The sequence below is a fragment of the Haliaeetus albicilla genome, chromosome 15 (genome assembly GCF_947461875.1).
Source record: "Haliaeetus albicilla chromosome 15, bHalAlb1.1, whole genome shotgun sequence".
NCBI classification, from domain to species: Eukaryota; Metazoa; Chordata; class Aves; order Accipitriformes; family Accipitridae; genus Haliaeetus; species Haliaeetus albicilla.
In genome coordinates, this window is record NC_091497.1 from 30,240,924 (window position 1) to 30,266,395 (window position 25,472).

At 42.9% G+C, this 25,472-nt stretch overlaps 2 protein-coding genes across 7 annotated transcripts in view; one reads left to right on the plus strand and one right to left on the minus strand.

Moving 5' to 3' along the window:
- Positions 1–1,760: 1,760 nt before the first annotated feature.
- On the minus strand, positions 1,761–23,489 carry MTRF1 (mitochondrial translation release factor 1). Of its 2 annotated transcripts, XM_069802629.1 has the most exons (11): positions 18,986–19,118; positions 17,858–18,337; positions 14,809–15,268; positions 9,206–9,297; positions 8,281–8,362; positions 7,942–8,049; positions 7,678–7,850; positions 6,376–6,493; positions 5,035–5,171; positions 3,319–3,417; positions 1,761–1,988 (listed from the first exon to the last, which is right to left on the minus strand). In XM_069802629.1, the coding sequence occupies exons 2-11, from the start codon at positions 17,858–17,860 to the stop codon at positions 1,866–1,868; spliced, it is 1,395 nt and encodes a 464-aa protein (XP_069658730.1). In that variant the 5' UTR covers positions 17,861–18,337; positions 18,986–19,118; the 3' UTR covers positions 1,761–1,865. The 2 variants fall into 2 exon arrangements, with proteins under 2 accessions (XP_069658730.1, XP_069658731.1); XM_069802630.1 differs by lacking the exons at positions 17,858–18,337; positions 18,986–19,118 and adding an exon at positions 23,036–23,489.
- The window catches only part of NAA16 (N-alpha-acetyltransferase 16, NatA auxiliary subunit), a 72,979-nt gene continuing 70,194 nt past the window's right edge, over positions 22,688–25,472 (plus strand). For 3 of the 5 annotated variants that reach the window (XR_011327904.1, XM_069802622.1, XM_069802621.1), the window contains exon 1: positions 22,688–23,090. Coding sequence is in view for 3 of the 5 variants with exons in the window: in XM_069802622.1 (XP_069658723.1) it covers positions 23,037–23,090 (54 nt within the window). In the remaining 2 variants the exon portion in view is untranslated. The remainder of the gene's footprint in view (positions 23,091–25,472) is intronic. The other 2 variants (XR_011327905.1, XM_069802620.1) reach the window with 2 other exon arrangements.

The window sequence follows — 25,472 nt, forward strand, 5'->3', positions numbered from 1 at the left end:
TAAAATAAATTATGAGGCTCATTTTTAAGTGTTTCAATAGTTTTTCTTAGTAAAGAACTTCGTAAGCATTAACTAATCCTAGAAGTAGAATCTGATTATTTAAAATGCGTACTCTGTAAAAGAAGTGTCTAAGATTGTTCAAGATATATAATTAATAAAATATATTGGTTTGCATCACAAAGTGAGCATGGTAATTGGATAAGCATGTTAACTGGATACTCTCCTACAGCTGATCATATCAGTTATTGCCAGTCTGTCAGCACTGCCTAAGCACAAGCGGAGTTGTCCATCTTCCTGGAGGTGGTTTTTTTTTTCTGAACCGCTTACTGCAAGAAGTCAAAGTTCAAGTGTGCAAATGACTCTTAAATTGCATGGTAATATGTTTCCCGATTGACTTATAGAGCTATAAATTAAAAAAAAACCAATCAAAACCCAAAAGCTTTTGTAATTAAAGTGTTGGAAGGAAGTAAAAAATTGTCAGACAAAGCTTGCTGATAATAATATGCAAACACACAGAAGAATTGAAAAACAATTCCAGAATTGAGAAACTGAGTATAGTTTTGCTGCTTTCTTCCTGGCACAAATTCTGTCTTTCTTAATATAGCTGAATAAGGTTAAAACTGTTGTTTGTTATATATACAGTAGTAAAACCTACACCATTTAGAAGAACTCCGTATTGAAATAATTATTTTTCTTAAAATAACTGACATTTTTCTCAACATTTGTGATTACAAAATAAACGTGCAAATATAAATCAACAACAAGGCGTAAATTGTAACAATTAATTGATTCTTCACATGCAAAAGATTGTGCAGAGCAGCTTTATAGCACACCCTGGGAAGTAGCAGGATAAAAAGAGAACACCGTGATCTAGCAAGTCAACCCAGTTCAGCAGAGCACTCGCATGTTGAGTAACGCTGAACATGCGAGTATCCCTGAATCGCTGCCTACGACTACTGACTGCCCACGCACGTGTGCCTGTCGGCGTATTGCGCAGCACGCGCTTTGGTGAAAACGCAAACGCAACTCCTGTTAAAGCCGAGTGTGCTCTGTAGATACTTGGATCACCCTCCCAAAGACATCAAGGCAGACGCTGAATTCCACAGCTACGCCGTTTGCTCAAATGCATCTACACTATGAACTTGTTTTCTCTGCCAAGAAGCAGGGAGCTGCCTGTTATCACTGCTGAACTCCTTCCACGATCTCATCAACTTAATTTGAAACTCAAAACACTTTTACACGCCACTGCAGCATGTGGTCCAGACCCACCCTAAGCTGACCCAAGAACAGCTGGAAGAAAGCTGACAGGCTTCTCCCTTAAGATTCCGGCCCCTTGCCTGAGATCACTCCCTTTGCTTTGGTATATTCATCCTAAAAAATAAAGCATCATAACACAGACTTGTTTTTGAGGGAATACATTTAGGAAGCTCACCCGATCAATGGATAAAAATAAGTAGTGTTCATGAGGCCAGATTCTCAACTATGTTTGGGGAGCTTAGGTTCTTTCACCTGGAGACGAACGTTTCCCACCCCCAAAACAAAACGTGCACTATGTGGTGTTTCTTCTGCTCCATCACCACAATTCTGTATCTTTCCAGCTGCAATACGGTCAAGAGAAGAACCAGCTTAACAAAGCCACACTGCCAAGACAGAAGGCATGTGCACACAGTGCTCCGAGCTTGTTCTTTTCTGCTATGGCTGTTGTAATAAATTCAACCCATTTGCACCAAAATATAAAAAAGAGTAATATCATCACACACTGAAAAACAGAGGCATAGATTTTAATCAGTCTATCATCTAGCAAATGCATCTGTTTTGTTTTGCGACGGAACTTAACATTTTTGCTTTAACTCTACACAAGGTCTTCAGCAGCCTCCTCCTTCTAAAGCCTGCAAATTTTCTAGATATTCGGTGATAGCCTCTATCTCTGCAAACTCCAGCAGTCTGTTGATCAGCTTATCCAGTGCTTCTTTCCCACTTAGAATTTCCTACGAGAAAAACAAAAACAGACAATGGCATTACTGACTGTACATCAGTATTATTCTGAAACTCTTGACTACTCAAACGAGAAGCTCCTGGAATGCACTTTGCCTGCAGTCTTATCTTGGTGCATCCACTTGCTCATCTTTGCGGCTCCCCTGTGGTGCATGGCAGCGGGACTTCAGCTGGCCGCCTGTGAAAAGCACACTGATTTTGGCAGCAACAAAAGGAGCTACTGGTCCCTTCCTGCCATGCTTTCATGTAACCCATGCGTATACATGAAAATCCCCTAGCAAGAACAATCAAGGATTGAAGAACTTGATTTAAATACTGTCTGTTCATGCCAAGAACTAGTTTGTTTTGCAAGCAAAGCTCAACTAACTTTTGTTAGGCAGTTTACTGTTCCAGTTTCGTTCAAGAAAAGTAACGAGTTCCCAACACTAAGTAACTGAAAAGCTTGACTAACAAAACACATCATTTTTACACCATCGTGGAACTTCTTCCCATTCTCCTCCACCATGATATTTGTGTACCTGTTCCCCACTCCATTCAGTATGAACCCTTCCATACTCAGCATGCCCTGTGTTCTCTGAAGTTACCCAGGACACCGGGGGGGTACAGTTCCAAAAGTGTTGCTCCTTACACAAGAGCACTTACACTAAACTGGATACCTAAGCCAAAATATTGAAGGGTCACCCTAAACTTTGTCCTAAAATTCAAAACATTTTCATAAATTTTTAATATAGAAAAATGCATTATTAGGTATTTGTTTCCCTGTAAAAAAACAATAAATAAATATGATTCAAGCCGTATGTACAGATTTACTCAGAAATAAGACCTCAAGTTATCTTAAAATGAAAGCGTTCAGTTTCTCTTAGCTGTGGCCTGCAAGGCAAACATAAAAGTTTCTCTCTTTCTTCACCCTGGCATTAGGAGGAAGAAAGAGTGGCTTATCAAAAAAAAAGTCCTTTGTGTCAGGTTTTTCTTTTGGATGTACTAAGCTTCAAGAATCTCAAATGTCGCTTGCCCAGTTTGGCGGAGGGACTAACGGACTTCACTGGGGATGACATGCTTGATCATTTTTTCACTCCTATAGCAGGAGAAAAAACACACAGAGAAATAGGCCAGCGAATTATATCCTGTGCCGGTCATCTTTAACACTACTTACAAGAAGACAGGAAAGAAAGTTTAAGCTTTCTGAATATACGATATTCTGTCAGAGCACAACCAGCTATCTTATTTCCTCATATATAGTAAATTGTTTGCACTAAGTTAATTTTTTCTTCTAATGGTACACATAAGTATGTAACTTTAAATACTCTCATAAGCAACCATTACCCTGATATTGCGTGCATCATACGAGATCCTGTGGTCAGTGACTCTGTCCTGGGTGAAGTTGTAAGTACGAATTCTCTCTGACTGGGCTCTTGTTCCCAACTGTAGTGAAGCAGCAAAAACCAAATTCTATTATATTGTGTTTAAAAAAAAAAAATCACATACTACTCTAAAACAGCATACCTAGAATAAACTTAAATGGATCAGCCTGTTCCAACTACAAACTTAGCAGTCATTGGCTTAGCATATGGGGTTTTTAAAATATTGCAGCATTACTAAACTGTATTATTTGTGATTCAGTATCATAGACCATGTTTTTACATCCTCCAGTACACTTCTGTTCCAGCTCTGTAGCTGGAAGAGTTCTGTTAACTCTCAGAAGTCATGTAGGGCAAGAGCTATGACTATACAAGTCCTTAGTTCAAAAATGTAAGAGTGTTTTTCTTTTTTGGGGGGTTGTAGCTCCCACCAAAAATAATGAAAGTAGGCACCATTAATAACAGAAGCAGCACAGGCAACGCGTGGCAAAACAGTTCCACTAGCGTTTGGCTGTTGGAGATTAGCACTGAAAGAGGAGAAAATTAAGAACACGAAGAGTAGTCCTCTAGTGGTAAAGTGCAAGAATGCAAGCAATTCTAAAAGTTTGAAAACAGAAATCCAAATGTAGCACTGTTGTGTGGTTAAACACTTTATTAAAATGGAGAATTAAATGCTAAAAACTGCTTAGAGAAATAGGTGTCTGCCTCAGTGGGCTTTTTTGAAAATTTCATCTGCACCCAACATGTATTATTTCAAAACAAGCAATTTATTGAATAAATTCTGAAACATTAGGAAAGGTAATTTACTTTTGCCTGATTTCCTGTAGCATTCACATAAAGGTACATCTAAGTCCTTTGTGCAGCTTTAAAGGCTCTCAAGCTAAAATTAATAACAAAAGATAAATGGCTTGCTGCTTACAATGACTGGGTTAATAATCTGCAGGAACAATACATTTAAATGCAACCTGAAATGAGTGACTAAATAGCTAAGCTGGAAGTTTTGGAGTACTGAATAATTCTGTAATTCTGAAGTATTTTTATTCCTGATGATCACTGTTGAAGTTTGCACCACAAATGGGTAAATACTCAAAGAATGGGAAACGAATGACAGCACATTTCAAGAAAAAAGCACACTTTGCAGCGTAATTTGAGGTAACTTTTTTATGGAAGCTTCCTTAAAAGATTACCTAAACATATCAAAGAAACTGCTACCTAACCACGTAGTGGCAGGATTGTTTATATACTTGTTTCTTGCAAAAGGTCTGTGTGGTCTTATCAAACAGTCTGGTTTAGAAACAGGTTAAAATACAACTTTGAGAACTTCTGATCCTAGTTCTCATGGAAAATAACTTTTCACTGATGCTCTATTTGTGTAACTCTGGCCTTAATAGGGGGATTCAGTAGACGCTGTTTGAGTGTTGCCTTTTGGATAATCCCAGCAAGTCTTTTGACTCTTCTTCTTCCAGCTACAGTTGATGTCTCTCTTTCATTGCCTGAGAAGTCTAGAATAGCGTTGAACTGGGATAAGTAAAAAGCAGACTTACCATTTAAAAATACAAGATTCTCCTTTGTAAGCACACCTGATTAGACACACACACTCACTTGCTCTGTCACTCAAAAAGATCAGAAAAATATCTACAACACAGCACCCTCTCCAAATTTCAGCATCACATGTTCTCACCTGCAGTTTTCTGGCACTCTGCTCTTGACTTAGCTGTTTTTCAATGATCTGCTGGTACAGCTTAGCTCTCAGTGTCCGCAGGGCTATTTCCTTGTTCATCTGCTGTGATCGCTCCTGCTGGCACTCAACTGCCAGTCCTTTACAGAGGGATTCAAGAGAGCTCAGATCAAAAGCCCATTATAACAAAGAACAAACAAGCCAAATTAATTCTAACACATTAGGCAAATGAAACCTTCCAGAGTGCTGGTTTGTAGGGCCTTTCAGCTGTAGGATAAAAAGTCATTTTAACACACTGCTCAGAACCATTAGTATGTTTTTAAACTCTTCACAGCTGCACCAGGGGCTTTGTTCAGTGCTACAGAAAAGTCAGGGATATTTTGAAATTTCATGAAGCAAACAAGTTTCTGACATTGCCTCCAGAAAACAGGTTCCCTCCAATTACCTATCACATGATAAAAATGTAATTTGCACAGTCTACAGCAGCATGTTTAAAACAGTCTAATACCAGTTTTTAAAGTCTTAGTCTCAATAAGCTCTTGGAGACTGGCAAATTCATTATTCTAGCAGAGAAGGGTGTCTAAACAATACTGGTGAGTCTTGGACTTAATTATGAATAATGAAATAAAGTAAAATAAAGGTCTTTAAAAGAGATTTAGTACTATTTTTACTTCTCATTTGATTTCTGAAATAAAAAGGCATATAGGAAACAGCTGTTTTCAGGGCACTACTGGAATTTCCTGCGCCTGAAGAGATTCTGCATCTGGACAGATAGAAGCCCACTGAATTTCAATACAAGCAAACCCCGAGAAGACAGAGTGGCCCAGTCTATCTACACGCTACCTTCCCATCAGTAAACATTTTCCTTCCTATTCAACATACGATAGCATTATCTAGTACTGAATGAAAATCTTCAAGCCTCCTTTTTTCTCAGTCATGTAACTACACAGGTTCCAGCTAGGCAAAGCACGCCCTTGGTTGCCAACGGCCATTATTCCTGAAGGTAGAGAGCACACAGTACGAATTATTTACATCTTCCATCCCATCCCTGTCACTCTCCATTTGTTCTTTCATCCTTCAAAGGCAGTGTATTCATTAAACACTCCCTGTGAAGACAACACTGGCATAATAGCAACTTGCTGACCATTGTGCCACTGGTACATATCTCTTTTCTTGCATGTTGCCTTGCTAGAAGAGGGGCAGAACCAGGGGAGACTACTTCCTTTTTTTGTATAAGGCCCAACCCTGCAAACTCATTCAAAGAGACAACTTGCAGGATCACAAGCTTTCTCTGCAGGATACAGATTTAGGGTGATTAAAAGTACGAAATATAGTCAGACATACCTGTGGGAAGGTGTACAATTCTCACAGCACTATCAGTTTTGTTAACATGTTGCCCGCCTGCTCCTTTGGCCCTGAATGTATCTATACGCAAATCTTTGGGATCCACTTTAACATCAACCTAGAATCAAAGAAAATTACTACTTTCTGCTCATTCTAAAAATATTTGAATTTCAATGATACTTGGTGTAAAAAAAAAAAAAAAAACTTCTCAAAAATTTGCTCCTTTACAACCGTTCCTGAGTAACAGCTATAATCATTATACTTAAAAAAAATGCAGTGTCAAGTATCTCTGTAAAGCAAGTGATGCTTTAAATATTTCACTTATTTTTTCAAACTCTCTCTCCAAGTCCTTCACAAAACAAAGTATGTGTGTGTGTGAAACAAAACAAAATGAACAACTTTTTGTAAAACCACTAGCTTTGGCAGGGAGACTAAGAAATAAACAAATAACCCAAAACTACTTCTAAACAGCAGTGCAAGGATCTTGTTCATGCGTCAAGCCTGAATGACTCTTGCAACAGTGCTTAAAAACATCTAACTGAGGAAAAAATAGGTGTATCCAGATCCAAGTAGGGGTTGCAGCATTGGAAATATGAGGCCATGATGACCTGGACCATAGTTTGAGCTCAGTGGATGGGAAAGGAACATTCAGATCTGGTCAATATTGCAAAGAAAGCATTACAAGGAAGCAGGGGAATGTGCACAGAAAGCCTACAGGATCTGGTATTGTTTATTTGGTGTGTAAATTGCTGGTTTAAGTGAGAACTGTCGCTATCAGTGAGATCTCAGAAAGACTAGCCAACACACTCACTCATTCAAATTCAAAGCACACTGTCCTTGATTTAACAGAGAAGGACACCAATAATTTAAATGAAACCAAAAAAATCAAAAGGACATGCAGAATCACATTACTATGCAACACTGAATATTTTCTTGGATATATTCCCTGTCTTAATACATGACGTAGTTTAAAATTGGCTTACTCATAGCAGTCAGCTTTGTGTGTTGGGGCTGGAATACTCATTGAAACAATCATTGATTTACATGCCATTTCAGGCAATAGCAAATCTCTGCAAAGTTGCTTCTGATGACCCATTTAAACATGTAAAGTACAGAGCCAAGGACTATCACCTTCCAGAGACAGAGAACTTGTGGTTCACTTGCTGGGACTTGCACAAAGCACTTGAGTATCAGTAAAATCCCCAAACAGTAACAGTAACATGGTTTTAAATAACACCTACTCCAATGCCAAAATGGGTGAGCAGGGATACACTGCCTTACCACCCCAATTAGTTAGTTTACCTCCTCTGGCTGAGGGAGGACAATAACTGACATTGTCCCAGTGTGAATACGCTGCATTCTTGATGATAGTCCCGTCTCAGGGATTCTCTGGACTCGATGAGTCCCTCCTTCATATTTCAGATGCCTGTAGACATCATCTCCTGAAATATGAGCAGCAGCATGATGCAACCCACCTACAGAGACAAATAATGTGTGACAAATATAGCACAGAAACACTGCTTTTAATTTCATTGTCTTGGTGGAATGCCCAAAGAACTACTGTACCTATCTCAGCCGGCGTATAGTTCACAATGTCAAAGGTCCAATGTTTATAGTCTGCATAGTTCTGGTACATCTCAAACATTTCTTTAGTGAACTGTTGGCAGATGTCTCCTAAAAATATAAAGGCACTACAACATAAATAGCAGTTCACAAAATGGCAGCCACCAGTTTTCAGATTTAGCTGCAACTCTAACCACAGTCATTAGACAGATTAATACTCTTCTTTAGAAAGTATTACTTTATACCATTAAAGTATAAAAAGGCATTAAGAATAACCCATAAGAGGTTTAATAAAGTTGGATGGAGGTTTGAAGTAATCTTTACTGTGGGGACTTTGCTGACCTCCAGTTGTTCTGCCAGCTGTCACTTCTAATACGACATGACTTCTATCATATTTTTCCTTTGGCACTAGAAGCTGGAAAAGCTGAAAAGGGAAAAAAAAAAAAAAGAATGTCATTATCTCCTTCATGACTCTGTATCTCCTCTTAATCACATTTACAGCCAGCCTTCACGATTGCCACAGCTTGAGTGCACACAACCACTGATTTCTTTTGGCAAAATAGTAAGTAAGACTAAAAACCGTCCAATGGCCATTGCAACTCAGTGCGGTCAGTGTGGAAATGGGATATGCTGGTGCATCCACAGGAGAGCTAGCTGAAAATTCAATCCTGAAAAGTCAGGTGCCAGGTCACCCACTCCAGCCCCAACTACCTATGAACACAAAGGTATTAGCTAAAACCCAGCCAATCTTTACATTAATCTTATTTTTCAGAAACTCCTATTTCGTATTATTTCAATCTGAACATAGAAATGAGCCCAAACATAGAGCTCTCCACTGAATCGTTTCAGCTTCTCTGCTTATAATTAATTTCCCCACTCATGGGGTGCTGAAGAGCAAATGAAAGACTGCAAGTTCCAATCAGAAATCTTTCAAGACTGCATGCTTCGCTGCCACAAACAGTTACTAGGATGTCATATCAGGTCTCAATAGCACAGACTCACCATTTTTTTAATCCCCTTCAGCATGTGCAGACAGACAAGCAAGCAAGCAAGCAAGCAAAAGTGACTAAAATAATAAGCTTCTAAGACATAATTGTCAGTAAGAAGCTTACTAATAATTAATGTTGCCACTTCTTTCCAGGGAGAATACAGAAGCTGGACTTCTGTTTCATTAAATGCAAGTGTCAGAGTCTATTGATAAGATCACAAAGCAACTTTTTTCTGACATCTTTATTTACAAAGCTGTATAATTTTATCTCAGGCTCACCTTTCTGCACAACATGTTGATTTGTTTATCCAGGGTTTCCTTCTCTTCTAAGGCAAGCTCTAGAAGTTGTTTCTCATCTCTGCTGTCTAGCTCTAAATTCCAATAACAGGAATAGATGTTAGCCAATCTCACCTAGCATAGAGCAAATTGTCATACAGCTGTCCAAAGACATGCATCGCAGCACATAAAAGCTTGCAGTTGCATTTTGCCAGCATGAAATATCAAATAAGAACAGCCCAAGCCAGGATGCATATTGCTAACTAAATGATCATATTTTTCAGGTGTGCTGGAAGGAGTAGTGGATACCTTACCTCTCAATCTCTACCTTATGGCTCTAAGTCTGCCTCAAATAGATGCCAGTCCCACCTGACAGTTACTCACTCTCAGTTACATGTCACATAGATTGACGGTCCAGGGGTAAATCCACAAACGGATTTGACAAAATACATCAAAAACATGCCTGCAGACAAGAAGTGCCTCTGTTTCCCTTATGACAATTTTTCATGCAACAAAATGTTTTGTTTCTAGACTTACCCAGAAAGACCGATACATTCAACAATTTGTAGACAACTCATTAAGGTGAGCACTACAAATAATGGTATGACGATAATAATGAGGTTTCTAACCTTCTGTCTCCTGCTATTCAAGAGATCACTGAGATGTGGGAGTTATGGATGCAAGTCATCAGGATGTGGGAGACCTCACTTGAACTCTTTGCTTTGCTTAAGGAGATTCCCTTCCCCTCTCTTCAGCACATAAGACCACAATCTGCAGTACCGTGTCCAGTTTTGAGCTCCCCAGTAAAAGAAAGGCATGGAAATATGGGAGTGAGTCTAGTTGAGAACCACCAAGATGGCCAAGGGCTGGAGCAAAGAATGTATGACAAGAGACTGAGAAAACTGTGTTTGTTCAGCCTTAAGAAAAGCAGGGGGAGGGAAGGTTTTACTGCTGTGTACAGCTACCTAACAGAAAGACATTGAAAAGGTGGAGACAGACTCTGTATATCGTGATAAAAGGAGACATAAGCTGGAATACAGGAAACTCTGATTAGATATTAGGAAAATTACTTTCACCCTAAGGGTGGTCAGACACTGGAACAGGGGCTCAGAGAGGTTGTAGGATCTCTGTCCTTGGATATATTTCAAACTTAACTGGACAAGGCCCTGGGCAACCTGCTCTAATTGGTCCTGCTTTCAGCAGGACATCAGACCAAATGATCTTCAGAGGTCCTCTTCAAACTACATTATTCGATGATTCTGAGATTAGATTGCCCCTTCCTACATTTCAGAGCTTACTACCAAACTAGGAAACATTCTCAGGTAAAGCTAGCAGAAGCTCCAAACCTTTTCTCCTATGGAGGCTCCAGGTTACAATAATAAAAGATGCTAATCACTTAGTATTAGATTGTACACTAATTAGAAACTTGGAAGACAGTCGGAGTCAAGTGGAAAACCTGCCACTGCCAAAATAGGGGGCACCCTCTCCTTTTCATCTTTCTTGCCACTGTTCTACCAGCTGAGGAGTGGCTCTGTCACTCATCTCATCAGAAAGTAAACCAATTTAACTCAATGAAAGAAAAAAACAGGTCTGGCTAAATAAATAAATTAATGTATTTTACCATGCCAAGTTGAACGAGATTTAATTTACAACTGGACAATTACCAGCACAAATAGGGGAATGGGGGAAGACAGCTTTGAACAGCTGGGAGTGAAAGCGAGGGAAAAAAAGCAACAAAAAGGAGGAGAAAGTCTTATGCCTTGTGGCCAGCATGGAAACCATAGGTTTGCCTCAGATGCAGCATAAAACCAGACACTCAGTAGCGGAATGCATCTCCTCACCTTGCAGGACCAGTCGCCTGAGCTCTGGATTCTGCGGCAGGAATTAGGTGTCTCAAAGGCCGGCACAAGGACCACGGGCTCCACATCTGTGGGCATCTGGAGCCTGGTTCCCGTTCACAGCAGCTACACACATGCACATTTACTGGTGGCCTCAGCGGAGAGTCTTAAGAACTAAATGGGGTGGGATGTTGAATCAACTTTGTATACTGGGCAAGGACAGCAGCAGCTTGTCCGTATCACCATTTTTAATTTATGCTCTGGGGTTTTTTTTCCTTAAATAAAAGATGTCAGATCAACACTTGAACCTGGCATGCCCTGTACGTAAGGCAAGAACTGTATAAATTTCCTTACCAGTCTGCCACAGCTCCAACCCAAAGCTGGTACTGAATCAAAGGCTTCTAGCTGCTCCAAAAAGCTTCATTATTGATTAGTTCGATAAACAGTATCAACTTAACTACTGGCAGCAGAGATGAAAGAATGGTCTAGTGGTAACCAACAAGCTTAAGGTTCAAAGGATTGGTGTCCCATTCCTACCTCCCTGCAAACCTGACCCTTAAGAACTCACTTAATCTACCCCATGACTCACATCACCAGTGGCAAACCAGGAAATTATATTTTTCTGCTCCACTGAGTGTTGCAAACATAAAATCCTATAGCAATTGTGAGGAATTCAGGTACTACAGACAAGCAGGTCAGTTACGGAGCTAAACAGAAAGCAAAGAGCAGTGAAATGAAGGGAACATCTGTGTTTTAACTTGGCCACATGAAAAACACTACAGATAGAATAATTTAAATAACTCCATTTAATTAACTTCTTGGTTGTAATTTTCTTTCATTTTATTTTCCCTTCTTTCAACTAGAGCTCACTCCTTTCATCCACATTATAATTTATAGAATTAGAAAGATTCTTCATTATATTTACTTGATCCAAAATGAGCCTTTTTAAGTTGAAGTATAATATGAATTTTCCAGTGTTTTCTTAATATTTTCTAATTCTTCCAAGAACATTTCTTTTTCAGTGTTAAATTTTTGTCCCTCCTTACCTTGACTCCTTTTCCTCTTTCTCCAGTGAGGAGAACTTGAAAGGATTGGGGATTAAAACATTTTCAATAACCACCATTTTTTCCAAAAGCACAAATACCTATTTATCTCTAAAATTAAAGAAAACAAATGTTTTCTACCTTTATAAACAAGTTACATTTTCACCAGCTTTATTTCAATATGGCTTTTACTGTTTTGTCAACACCCCTTGGTTCTTTCTCTGAAAACTTTCATCCTCCTTCATTTACAGCGCTGGCTACCCATTTCTCCTGTCCTTTGCTTTTTCCTTGTTTCACTTCTTGAATGTAAGCCCCATTCTCTCCAGGCAAATGTTTCCCTCTCTTGGCTTAATACCTATGGGTGTAGCAGAATGGATGACATTTTTTCTTTGCTACTGTGTACACCTCCTCATACTTTTAACAATTTTTTTTTTTCTCAAAATGTTGCCAATTCTTTTATTCCCTATGTACTTTCTTATTCCTGAGCAGTATCAAAAACAGTGGAAATTTTTAATTGTTTTTTTACCCCAGCTGCTACTGTAGCAGAGTATTGAAAAGCAGCAGCTTCTTAGACAACCATCAATTTTTATTCCTTGAAGGACTCCTCAACTATCTTCAAAGAAATATTAGCTTTTGCCATTTCAGTTGGAAGCTAACAATTCAGGGCCTAAAGAAAGTTCATGTAATTTGCTCAACAAGTATCACTGAACTGGCTAGATGGAATCCCATTTTAAATATACACAATCTTCACTGGCAACTGCTCCAGCTACACTGCCCATGTTGCAGAAGGCAAAGGCAAAGACTGGGAGAATAAATAAGAAGATCAGGTTTGAGACCATCTAAGGAACCTGAAGGTGCACAAGTCCATGGGACCTGATGAGATGCATCCGCGGACCATGAGGTAACTGGCAGATGAAGTGGCTAAGCCACTATCCATCATAGTTGAGAAGTCGTGGCAGTCCAGGGAAGTTCCCACTGACTGGAAGAGGGGAAACATAACCCCCATTTTTAAAAAGTGAAAAAAGGAAGACCCAGGGAACTACAGGCCAGTCAGTCTCACCTCTGTGCCCAGTAAGATCACGGAGTGGATCCTTCTGGAAACTATGTTAAGGCACATGGAAAATAAGGAGGTGATCGGTGACAGCAAACATGGCTTCACCAAGGGCAAATTGTGCCCAACAATTTTGGTGGCCTTCTACAACGGGGATAGAGTTGGTGGACAAGGGAAGAGCACCTGATATCATCTACCTGGACTTGTGCAAAGCATTTGACACTGTCCCACACAGCATCCTTGTCTCTAAATTGGAGAGACATGGATTTGATGGATGGACCACTTGGTGGATAAGGAATTGGCTGGATGGTCACACTCAAAGAGTTGCCATCAATGGCTCGATATCCAAGTGGAGACCAGCGACAAGTGGCATTCCTCAGGGGTTGGTATTGGGACTGGCACTGCTTAACATCTTTGTCAGCGATGAGGACAGTGGGATTGAGGGCACCCTCAGAAAGTTTGCTGATGACACCAAGCTGTGTGGTGCGGTCAAAACGCTGGAGGGAAGGGATGTCATCCAGAGGGAACTTGACAGGTGGGCCCGTGCGAACCCCATCAAGATCAACAAGGCCAAGTGCAAGCTCCTGCATGTGGGTCGGGGCAATCCCAAGCACAAGTTCAAGCTGGGTGACAAGTGGATTGAGAGCAGCCCTGAGGAGAAGGACTTGGCAATGTGCATTTGCAGCCCAGAAAGCCAACCACATCCTGGGCTGCATCAAAAGAAGCATGACCAAGATGTTGAGGGCGGGGATTCTGTCCCTCTACTCTGCTCTTGTGAGACCCCACCTGCAGTACTGTGTTCAACATAAGACGGACATGGACCTGTTGGAGTGGGTCCAGAGGAGGGCCACAAAGATGATGAGAGGGCTGGAGCACCTCTCCTATGAAGACAGGCTGAGAGACTTGGGGTTGTTCAGCCTGGAGAAGAGATGGCTCCAGGGAGACCTTATAGCAGCCTGCCAGTACCTAACAGGGGCCTACAAGATAGCCGGAGAAGGACTTTTTACAAGGGCATGTAGTGATAGGACAAGGGGTAATGTCTTTAAACTGAGAGAGGGTAGATTTAGATTAGATGTAAGGAAGAAGTTGTTCACTGTGAGGGTGGTGAGGCACTGGCACAGGCTGCCCAGAGAGGTTGTGGATGTCCCATCCCTGGCAGTGTTCAAGGCCAGGTTGGATGGGGCTTTGAGCAACCTGGTCTAGTGGAAGGTGTCCCTGCCCATGGCAGGGGGGTTGGAACTACATGATCATTAAGATGCCTTCCAACCCAAACCATTCTATGATTCTATGAAGTCTGCATCTATCAGATGTATCAGGCTTCTAATTTTTTTTCCATTCAGTTCACAATGCTCTCGGTTCTATCAAAAAACAACCTGAAAACAAACATTTCCAAAATATTTCTGCTAGATGGATAGCCCTGAGATTCCAGATGATCCCTACTCTCCCAAGTTGGCTGTATAAAGACCTCAAACTGAAGTGAGGTGAGATGAAAAATGGAAGGATGTGGCCGGATGCAGAAAGCCCTAGCAGCACGCAAGCTCCCAGGAGCAGGTAGGACCAGAGAGTGTCCCAAGGCTGGCTTAACTTATTTAAAAGCTTTCCTCAAAGGCTGGGCAATAAAGTTTATCGCAAGCAAAGCTACGGTTTTGAACAAGTAAGTAGTGTTCTCCTTACCTCTGCACATAGCTTCTAACTCCTGAACTTCTCTTTCAGCCTCTTTGATTTCTTGAAATGCAGCTGCAATTGGGGACAGATCGGCACATCTTCTCCTCAGGGTTCTTTGCTCAAAGTCATTTATTGAGTCAGCATTTAACAGATGACTAACTTGCTGGTATTCCTTGCTTAGAGTCTCCAGATACTTCTGCACAGCCTCATGCTTCCACAATGCTCGAGAATCCTGATGTTTTTTCCTATGCCAACTTTTAAAAGACAGAGTGAATCTTGCTGTGTCCAATAAAGATTTTGGCCTCCAAAATTCCCAGTTGTGTAGTCCCACCACATAACCTATCTTCTTTGCAACAGGAGGGAGAAGACAGCTGTGAAGTTGACCATGACAGTAGCAATTGGCAAGCAGGCTCTTGAAAAGACAGACACTTTGGAAAGGTTTCATTTTGTTTCTTTTTTTTCCCACCACCTGAAATTAAAAGTAGACAATACATGGACCAGTGTTATTATGTAGAAAAAGAGAGCACTCTATTAGGAAAAAAAAAAAAAAATCAAACCCAAACAAACATAAGAACTCTATCAAGCCCAAATCCTGTTCTTTATTACACCAACACAAATGCAACTGTCATGGACAAAACTATTCCTGTTTTAGTCCTGGTTTAAACCAGAAACTCTTATCAGCACCACTGTACTGGCTGAAGGTTGGAAAAGGTCTCTTCCCTCACATACTCAAACAGTTTATTTATGTTGTGGAAAAGCTGCTGTAGATGAGGCTTTACAGCAACAGCTTCATTTTGCCATGTGTCTCATTGGAAAAATCCTACCATTTCATGCCTTACTGGTGAAAGAAAAATGTTGCTGAGAGAAGACAAATCTATACTAGAGGTACAGAATCCTATATAGAGAATGTATGAAATGTCCAGAATTACATGCAGAATTATATCCACCGCCATAACAGGATATAACATTGGCAGGAGGACATTAGTAACATCAAGGTGACCTTGCAACAGATTAGTCAATAGGACTACAATACACTTGCAAGAAATTACTCACCCATATACGTACTATGTAAGACATAGGAGCAGTGTGTTATGTCCCCTGTGTACTCGTTCCCATTATATATTTACATATAAGTGACATAAATATTTTCCATCCAAAAAGTGAGTAAGAAGCTCCTACTCTGAAATACAACCCCTGTATTTTTCTGAGACACTTGGCCTACAGTTTTGCAGGACACAGGCTCCCCTTAGCATCACTGCTGCTCTAGGAAAGATCTTTTCCTCTTCATTTTATATCATCAACATTGCAAACTGTTATGAATTCTTACTGTGCGCTAAAAATTTGTACTGGAGTGCAAGGGTCTACCAAGAGGACTAAATTGAAATCATTTGTATTCTGGGACTGCTCACACAGCAAAGGTTTAAAAACTAAAGAAGCACTCCTTAATATCTCTGCCAGTGCCACAATCCCATCTGTCTACTGATTTTTATAAAAAAGTGAATTCAGAGAAAATGAGAGCATGAAACTTTTGCAACAGGATCTCCTTGAAACATACACTTCAGTTTTCTAAGGCAATTATTTTTTACCCATCAGTGACAAGACCTTCTGTGCATCGTCAGACATTTTATTAACAAATTACTATGACAGTCTAACTACTCAACTTGGGTATTATCACCTATTTACTTTCATCCATTTGTCCACAATGAAGAAAGAGCAATATCCAGTAAAACCAGAAGTACTGCGTCCTGCTTGTCTGGATGCCTGCTTTACTACCTACAGAAGGAGGGAAGGACCTTTATCCCACTTCCGCACCTTCCCCAGATTCCCCATCCAGCAGGTGCTATAGAACCCACAGCAGCAACTTCAGGATGGCTTTAATTTACAGAAAGCCAAAGATACCCCTCATGGATTGCTCTAGGGACTAAAACCAGCTGTAGCAGAGGGATCACATTCCCTTCACCAGGAACACAGCAAAAGGTACAAAACCGGCTCATCACCTACAGTCCTGGACTTTGTCGCGCAGGGGCACATGTAGACTCAATTCCAAAAGACCTAATTCTGCTGATGATACTGGAATTGCTCCAGATCAGCATGGCCCATTGTCGTCTGGTCAAGTGCTAATGATCATTAACTCATTGTTAAAATATTCATGTTGTATTTTAATTTATTTAATTAATTAATTATAGAAATTAGAACCATCTAACTCATTTTTACCAGTGTAGTTAAGAAGCAATGCACTCAATAAGAGATTTGTAGTATTGTTCTGCCTGAGCTCTCAGAAATAAAATTCTTGATCTTAAATGCCTAAGAAACCTAAGTGATGGCACGACACAGACCTTCAGGGAAGTCAGAAATTTCAAAATAACTTTGCTATGTTAAATAAAAAAGCTATCTCCTTTCAGAGAGATGTTGCCGCATTACATTTGTGCAGAAATAAGCACACATAAAACCTTTACAGAGCTATGAGCAGTAGATGACCTATTAACTGCTTTCCAAGCCAGATTTTAATAACTTTTTTATGTGACAAAATTACCCTGTGCGCATCACAAATCAAAACTAGTAAGCACAAGTGACAACTGTAATTGTCTTATTAAAATAACAAAAAAAAAAATTAAAAAATCATAATATCCAGACAGGAAAGAGTTATCAATACTGCGAACACTTTAAGAAGGTTCAAAAAACATTCCTAACAATCAAAGATGCTATTAACTCCATGCAACTGAATTCAGACATAGGAATATGTAGGTACACGGAAGGAGCACGTATTTCAAGGCACGCTGTAACAGGAACAGCTCAAGGCCGTGCCTCCGAGGCCACCTTTTGTACACCTCCACCTCCCACCACAGCTACCCTGAGCAAACCCCCCTGAAAGCCGTGCACGAAGTCCCCCTGGCAGCCCTCCCCCACTGCAGGGGTTACGGGTGGACGGGGAAGGCAGGGGAAGGCAGGAGCAGGCAGGAGCAGGCAGGAGCAGGCAGGAGCAGCTGGAGGTCTGGCGGCTATGAGGGGCGCGGGGGGCTCTACTCCCCAGCATCCGTCAAGGAGCTTTGGCACTCACCATCCGCACACGTCGGCGCGGGACGGATCCTACCTCAAAACACGAGGCCGTGGCCAACGGGAAGTAAAGCGGAAAAACTCCCAGTCCCAGAATGCCTGCTAAAAAACACGACTCCCGGCATGCTTCGGCACTGGCTCGCGTGGCCGGCCGGCCCTCCGCCGCGCAGCCAGCCTGCAGAGGCGTGGGGGTACCGTCACCAAAGGTCTGCGAGCATCACTCGAGCAATGCTATTGGTAAAGGCTGACTTTGCTTTACTTTGTGAAACGCAAGCACCGAAATAAAAAATGGGCAATGCGACCTTAAAAATAGGTCTTAATTTTCGGGCATCTTCCTCACAGCTGCACAGTAACACACTCTGACTTCAGCACCACTTTGGGAGAAATGGCAAGAGTAACAACAAAGGGGAATACTCGCTTCTATTTCCAGATTCTAAGCTGTTGTATTGCATACACTTTTCCATGTATTTTCCCAAAACATGGGCTAAAAATAAATGTCGTTTCAAATCTGGTTATTAAAAGATTAATTTCAGAGAAGTTTGCATAAAACAACATTAAGTTCCACTTTATGTCAAAGCTCACTATTCAATTACATTTAAGATTAATTATTACCATGCTACTAAAGACAAACACCAGTTACAAAATATTAATAAACATAACCATTCAGATTATCATTATAATAGGCTGCAGCTAGCTTCCTAATAAGGTATGCTTTAAAACAAGCTATGTATATGCACATTTTAATAGATAATATTAAACAGATTACACAACTACCTCCCTAATTATATTTGTGTTTTAAAAAGACTTAAGTAACACTGGGTTTTTTAAACCTGTAATCACTCAAAAAGCTTTCTTCTCAGCTACAGTTGTTCAACAGGATTAAAAAAAAAAAAAAAAGGTAAAAATTTGGCATTTGGCACATATAACATCATTAGGGTTTGGTGAGGTAAATATTCCAAAAGACTGAAAATGAGACCAATCAATTGGCAGGATTTGTATCAAACCTCGTCAGCACATGAACAACAACTAACCGCTTGTTTAGATCTGAGGACAGATTTTGGCTCTGCTCCGTCCCCTGGGACAGGAGGCAAGGCAGACAGATTAAAAGGCTCTTCCAGAGAATAGGACCCACCCCAGAGCTGATCCAATCTACAAAAGGGCCACAGCAAACAGCACCCTGAAACCTCAAAGGCTCTTCCCCCGGCCTGAGCCCACAGTGCTGCGCTGTGGGAGATGTCATCGTCCAGACGCCATCCCCACCGTGCCTTGCTCTTCTTCCACTACGACCTAGACCTTGGTGAAATGAAATAATAAAATTATCCTTGCATTGGGACTCTAAATATGCAATCTGATACTTAAAACTCTTGGGAAGGTAATCTATGGGAGGACAACCAAGAAGCTAATAAAAACATGAAAAGTGTAAGCAGACCGCGCACTCAAAAATTGATTTTAAAAGAAGAGGGAAGGCCAAGGAAAATCAGATCAGCTTCTACTCCAGCCAGTAATGGCTCTTACATTAAATACTCTGATTAAAAGCAATCATGATTTAGTTTTTATTATACCTTGGTGGTGAGTTATTGAACTTAACTAAGTGTGAAAACAGACTGTAACAAACTTTCATCCCTCCCTAGCAAGCAGCAGACCACGCAGGGACCACATGGCCAAGACAAGGGCTGGACTCTGTACTGTCAGTAGTGTTGCCAGACATACCATCAACCACAGGACCTAATCAATACATCTCATATTCAAAACATACAAGATACACTCTTCCTCCATATTTACTGTACGCTTTTAGAATGCAATATGGGAATTGACTATGAAGGATGGGAAATCCCATTGCTGTCTGTGCTTCCACCCCCCCTTACGGTTTGCTTTGATGCCTTAAAACCTGCGTGGCCGAGGCAGCTGCTCGTAGAGCTGGTGAGGACCAGGGGTTACGGGGGGGAGGCTGCTTGGGGCAGGGTACCACCGCCTTCCTCAGCCACCACGGCAGCACACAGGGACGTTGGGTGCAGAAGGGAAGAGTGACAGCAGAAATACAGCTGGGCTTCGGGACAGACGTGGCGGTCCTGTGCTTTAAAATCTGGCAATCCTAAACTGCCAATTGCTTTAGAAACTGGAGGCAAAGAAATGGCTCATTAGACAAAACAGGCTCCAGGCCTTACAGTATGCTTGGCTTGAAGGCAGGTCCATGCCCACATGGAGGCCCTTTTTCGCTCAGGGGGCCCTAACCGGGTTTAGCGATCTGCAAGCATCGTGCCACAACTTCTATGGTTACCAACTGATGTTAACGCATCGCAGAGTAAAGCAAGAGGCACGGCAAAATCGCAAGCTTGTTATAATGTATATATCACTTTAACATTGCTCCCGCCTTTCGACCCAAATAGTTCTGTCAACAGACTTCTGAATTCTTTCTGTTTGAAGGCAAAACTGGTGACAGAATCATACGCGTCTTGAATACAGTCCTGTTTATTAACAAAGCCTGTAGAAAGAGCTTTGTTTTGCCCAGCACAGTGGGATTAAATGACAAGAAGTTTTCTTGACTGCGCTCCCAAACCTCACTTTCAACTACGGCTCTGCCTCCCCCAAAAGCTCATTTGTTTATTCTCTCCCAGCTAGTCTACAAATGTTTCTTTTATTGCCTCGTTGCTTTCCTTTTCTTGCTGCTTTTAACACAGATTTTTAATACAGACACATGTCTAAATCGAACCCCTGCCTCTTATTTGCAATTTGCCTATTTTCAGAAAGTGTTCTTCCCAGTATTTGGAGTAGCAGGAAACAAGAGACCTTCAGCCATCAAGAACAGCCTTGTTGCTTCAGACCAAAGGTCCATCTAGCACAATATTTGCCTGACCATCTCAGAGATGCATCTGTTTATCACTCAACCCAACCAGAGGCATAACATGCCTTTTCCTAAGACAGAACACTAGAGTTCATAAAGGCAAAACTTCAGTTAGTTATAAAAAGTGCTGAATACATGCTGTTGTACAAACAGGCTCTGAAAGTGATGCAGCAGGGCAAAGTCAAGCTGGCCATCCTTGTCAACAGTACTTCTGCTTTGAAAAAAATCAGATACTGAATACAGCAGTACTATACCACATAGCAAAACGAACAGTGAATTGGGTACAGCATGTGGAAAATACACATACTGCTATCAGTGATCCAGGTGACTGATATCATTAGAAGCACGCTGGAACAAAAAAATGAGAAATAAACACAACAAAGATATTCCTTCCACAGAGAAGCTTATTACAGACCATACATCTAAACAGATTAACAAAACAACACCAAAACCAACCACCATCCACAAAAACAGTGGCCATAAACTGATGCTCAGATAAGAAGAACTAGGAAAGCATATGCTGTATTTCTTTAATATTCTCCTCGCCTTTGCTATTTTCATCTCAGGAGGCCTCCTAAGCCTACCACATTTTTTCTGTTCTAATTAGTAGACCCCACATCAGGCCATCATCTGGGTTACTCTCTTCCAAGAAATTTTCTAAGCTCTTGTTCCCTCCTTTAGCCCAAAAGGAAAGCAGCTATCACGTCCATCAGCTTCAGCAAGGCTTATGACAAGTCAAAGACACGCTGCTTGGGATCCTCAGTCTCAGTCACATAGTCACCTACTTTATGTGTAACCAAATAAAACGTGTTAAGTACACAGCTTTTCTAATTGGCTCTTGTCATGTACTGTTTTCCACACACTTGCTTTACTGTGGGTATCTATCATGTTCATCATCATCTGGGACCGTAGGTGGATAACCATATTATTACAAATTTAATATCCTTTTAAAACAGACCAAAATATTAAAGGGTAATTACATAAACAGAGATTCTAATTGAAGCTGCCTAATTTTTTTCCCTGCAAGATGGTCTTTTTAATTGGGTGTAACCTTGACAGTTTAACCAGTTTTCCTTCTAAGTAAATGCCCCAGGCCATGTTTCTGGGTGTTGGGATTTTGGGTTTTTTGGTGTTTTTTTTAAGTTTTTTCAAAGATTCATTTAAGAATGATTTCTGGGAATAACAAGAAGACAAAAATATTTTCAAAAGACCTTAAATCTCCTTTGGCGAAGGAGCCAAGCCGTGAATAAATGCTTACTGTTCTAAGCATGCACGATAGCGCCGGCAAGTTTTACGTAACCAACTGCTGAAAAATGCATTAATGCAATAGATGACATCCCGGCTTGCTAAAAGTCTGACTGCTAAGTTTGCTGTTGTTTCCTTAAATACCAGCCAGGGCACAGCAAGCACGCAGCCTCTCAAAGCTCTGCAGTTTACAGAGACTTTGCTCTCTTCCAACAATACCTCCCGGGCTTTCAGGCAGCCTGCCTCTCCAAAATACCAATTTAAGCAAGCTGTTGGGATGGCGGCCACTAAAACTAGGTTACTAGGGGCAGAGAAGCAGGACAGCCAGCACACAAAGGAGACTTTCTGCCCTCCCAGCCGCGGCCGGGGGAGGCCAAACGCTGCAAAACCCTCCGCAACCCCCTCTCCACAGCCCTCGGGCGATCCCCAGTTATTATCTGTTAACAACCTCCGCGGGTGGGAGCCCCCTTCCCCCTCCTCCCCTCGGGGCGTTCCGAGGGCTCCCCTCCTCAGGGCTCCCCGCCTCAGGGCCGCCCGCCGCCGGCCTCCTCTCACGGCAGGTAACTTCCCCTCAGGGCCGCCGAGAAGGGGAGAACCACAACCGACAAACCACGAAGACGTCCCCTCAGGCCGGGCGGGTAGAAGGGGGAGGGATACGCGGGAGAGCGCCGCGGAAGATCCCCTCACGCCCGAAGAGGCATCGGGGTGGGGGGGGGGGGTGGGGGGTGATGGTGTGTGTGAGGGGGAGCAGCGGGCGGGGGGGGGGGGCGCCAGCGCGCCTGCGCGGAGGGGACCCCGGCTGCCATTTTGCAGCGTCAGCCGGGCGGCGAGGCCTCCCCGGCAGCTGCGCAGAGGGGCCGCGCTCGCGCGCAGCGGCTGAGGGGAGCCGGCGGGGAGGGCGGTGCAGGCCAATGAGTTAAAGAGTCGCCGCCGCCGCCGCTCGGGCAGGAGTCGCGCCGCCGCCGCCGCCCCGCGGAGTTCGGGGCTTTTCTTTCCTCCTTCCTCTTCTCCTTGCCCTCCCTCGTACCGACAGCCGCCCCTCCCGGGCCGCCCCCTTCCTCCCTCCAGCCGTGCCTGCCCTGGGGCCGCCCGCACCATGCCGTCCGTGCCGCTGCCGCCCAAGGAGAGCAACCTCTTCAAGCGGATCCTGGTGAGCCACCGGCCCCGCTCCTCTCTCTTTCTCTCTTTCCTTCTCTTCCTTCCGCCGCCGCTTCTCCCTCCTCTGTCGCACACCGGCCTTGCTCGGTGCCCTCCCACCCGCGGCGCGGCTTACTTCGCCCGCTGCCGGGAGTTGGCTCCGACCGAGCGAAGGAGGATGCGGCGGCCGCGCTCGCCCGGGGCGGGAGGGAACGAACCGGGGCTGCCGCCGGCCTCCTCGTCCCGCTTCGTCCCCGTTTCCTTCCTTTGTCTGGGGCCCGCCGAGCAGGCCGGGCGAGCCCCCCTCGCTCCTGTGGGGGGCCGGGAAGGCTTGGTGTCGCCCCCGGCCGGGCGAGGGCGGGAAGGAGGGAGGGAGCCAGCCAGCCGCTCGCCAACCCCCCCCCCCCCCACCCCGGGGGCCGCCGTTCTCCTTCCTCCCCGTCCGCCGCGGTAACTCCGGGGCGAGCTCCGGCTGCGGGGCTCGGCAGGGCGCAGCCGCTCCGTCCTCCCCGTCCCTCCCGCCACAGGCGGGCGGCGGCTCCGCCGGCGGAGGCGGGCTGTTAACCCGCGCCCTGAGGGGGCCTGCGAGCGGCTGGAAACGGCGGCTTGTGTGTGTGTGGGAGGGGGGGGAGAGCTGTCATCCCACCCCCGCCTGCCGTACGGAGGGGGTCCGGCTTCGGGGTCGGTGTGCCGGTCACCGCAGTAGCCTCCTGCCCGTGTCGCCGCGCTCGGGAGGGTTGGAAGGTCGGCGGGGATTTGGTGTGGCGAAGTTGACCTCCGTAGGTACTTCGTTTTCGGTCGGAGCGTCAGTTTTAGCGTGGGGACCGGGTGAAGGCTAGTTCACCGAGCAGTCTGAGGTGCAGCCGAAGATGTCTGGTGGATTAAAGTATCCTGACTCCGTACGTCCTTTGGAAGACTTGTCTCAACTTTTATGTGCTGGGCTGCTTTGACTCAGTTATTATTTTGGGCTGCTTCAGCTCTTTGAGACCTAATGGCGCAAAGGACCTTTAGTGTTTGTGAGGTAACTTTAAAGAAAGAGCTCACTTTAACTGTGTTTCTGCCCAATCACTGTATATTTGGTAATGCTAACTCTTTATGGAAAGAAACAACCCCGCCCCCACCTCCACAACAAAACACCAGACTCCCCTTTTCATGAACTTTTCAGTGTGAGAGTAATGGAGCTCCAGCCTTAACAGAATTGAGGCATTTTGTGCCAGTTTGGTAGTCCACGAGCAGAGGAGGTCTATGCAGCACAGTGGTAATCTGTGGCAGGCACGAATTTCTCCAGTTATATCGGAATTTGTTAGGCTAGTTTCAGTAACTTTGTGGCTGAGAGGTCAGCATTTTGGTTTCAGGAAGCTGAGCTCAAAACAAACAGTATGTGTAAGCCTGTGTACTCTTTATGTAGCTGGCGCGTTTCAGCAGGTGCTTCAGAGCTGTTTTCTTTTACTTGCTTTGGGTAGTACCCAGATTTTAAGACTTAGTGGTTCTTAATGGTGATTTGTTGCTTACTGCATGCTTATGGTATGCATCCTAGTAAGTCATTCTAGCACTCCTCTTTCTCTCTGCTAAAAATAAATGACTAATATTAGAACAGTTAAGTGATTATTTTTACTAGTAGCAAACAAGTTCACAGTAGCAGTCACTTCTGAAGTTTTTTTTAACTGAAATATAGAAGACCTTTTCTGGAGATCATATTTTAGACAACCTGGGTTTTTTGGAGGTTGTTGGGTTTTTTGTTTGTTTTTGTTTTTGTTTTGTTTTTTTTTTTTAGTTAAGCAGTGGGCAAAACCTGAGTGCTTAGGCAAGGAAAAAGAGAGGCATAAAACTACAGTGAAGCTGATACGGAAATTTACTTGCTTTCTAAAGCCTTCAGAAGGTTTACCTGGTGCTGTGTAGTGGCTAGTCACAGTTTCTGAAGTGTTAATCACAAACTTTTGCTTGTTGCCTTGTCACTTCATGTATTGATACTTCTTGACACTTAATGTCTTACTACTTTTTCTAGCTAGCTTTGACTTTTTCATGTCCCACTCTTTCTGGAATACTAATGTCTACGTAGTACGGATTGAATCCTTCAGTTGTTTGACATGTTTCAGAGTATTTTAGCATAGTAGTATAGCTTGTAGTGCTAAAAGCTCTTTGATTGAAGCAGCTTTTGCCTACTTTGGCACTGCCAGAATACTTGAAATTACTAGGGGTGCTATGGGCATTTTAAAAATGGGGGGGGGGGGGGAATAATAAGACTTTACAAGCATGTAGTGATTTAATCGCTTGGAACAGATGTGAGGGAACTATACTCATATATTAAGACTAAGTATTTTTACAAACACTCTGTGGAGAATTAGCAGTTATGAAATGGGAAACTCATTTGGAGATCATGAGAATTACTTCGGAG

Excerpts from the sequence above, each read along its gene's own strand:
- MTRF1 (XM_069802630.1), bottom strand. Across the intron at positions 9,298-14,808 it reads GTTAGAAGCTATGTGCAGAG|AGCTAGACAGCAGAGATGAG; the intron begins GTAAGGAGAACA and ends ATTGGAATTTAG. Across the intron at positions 6,494-7,677 it reads TCCTCCCTCAGCCAGAGGAG|GTTGATGTTAAAGTGGATCC; the intron begins GTAAACTAACTA and ends CTTTGATTCTAG.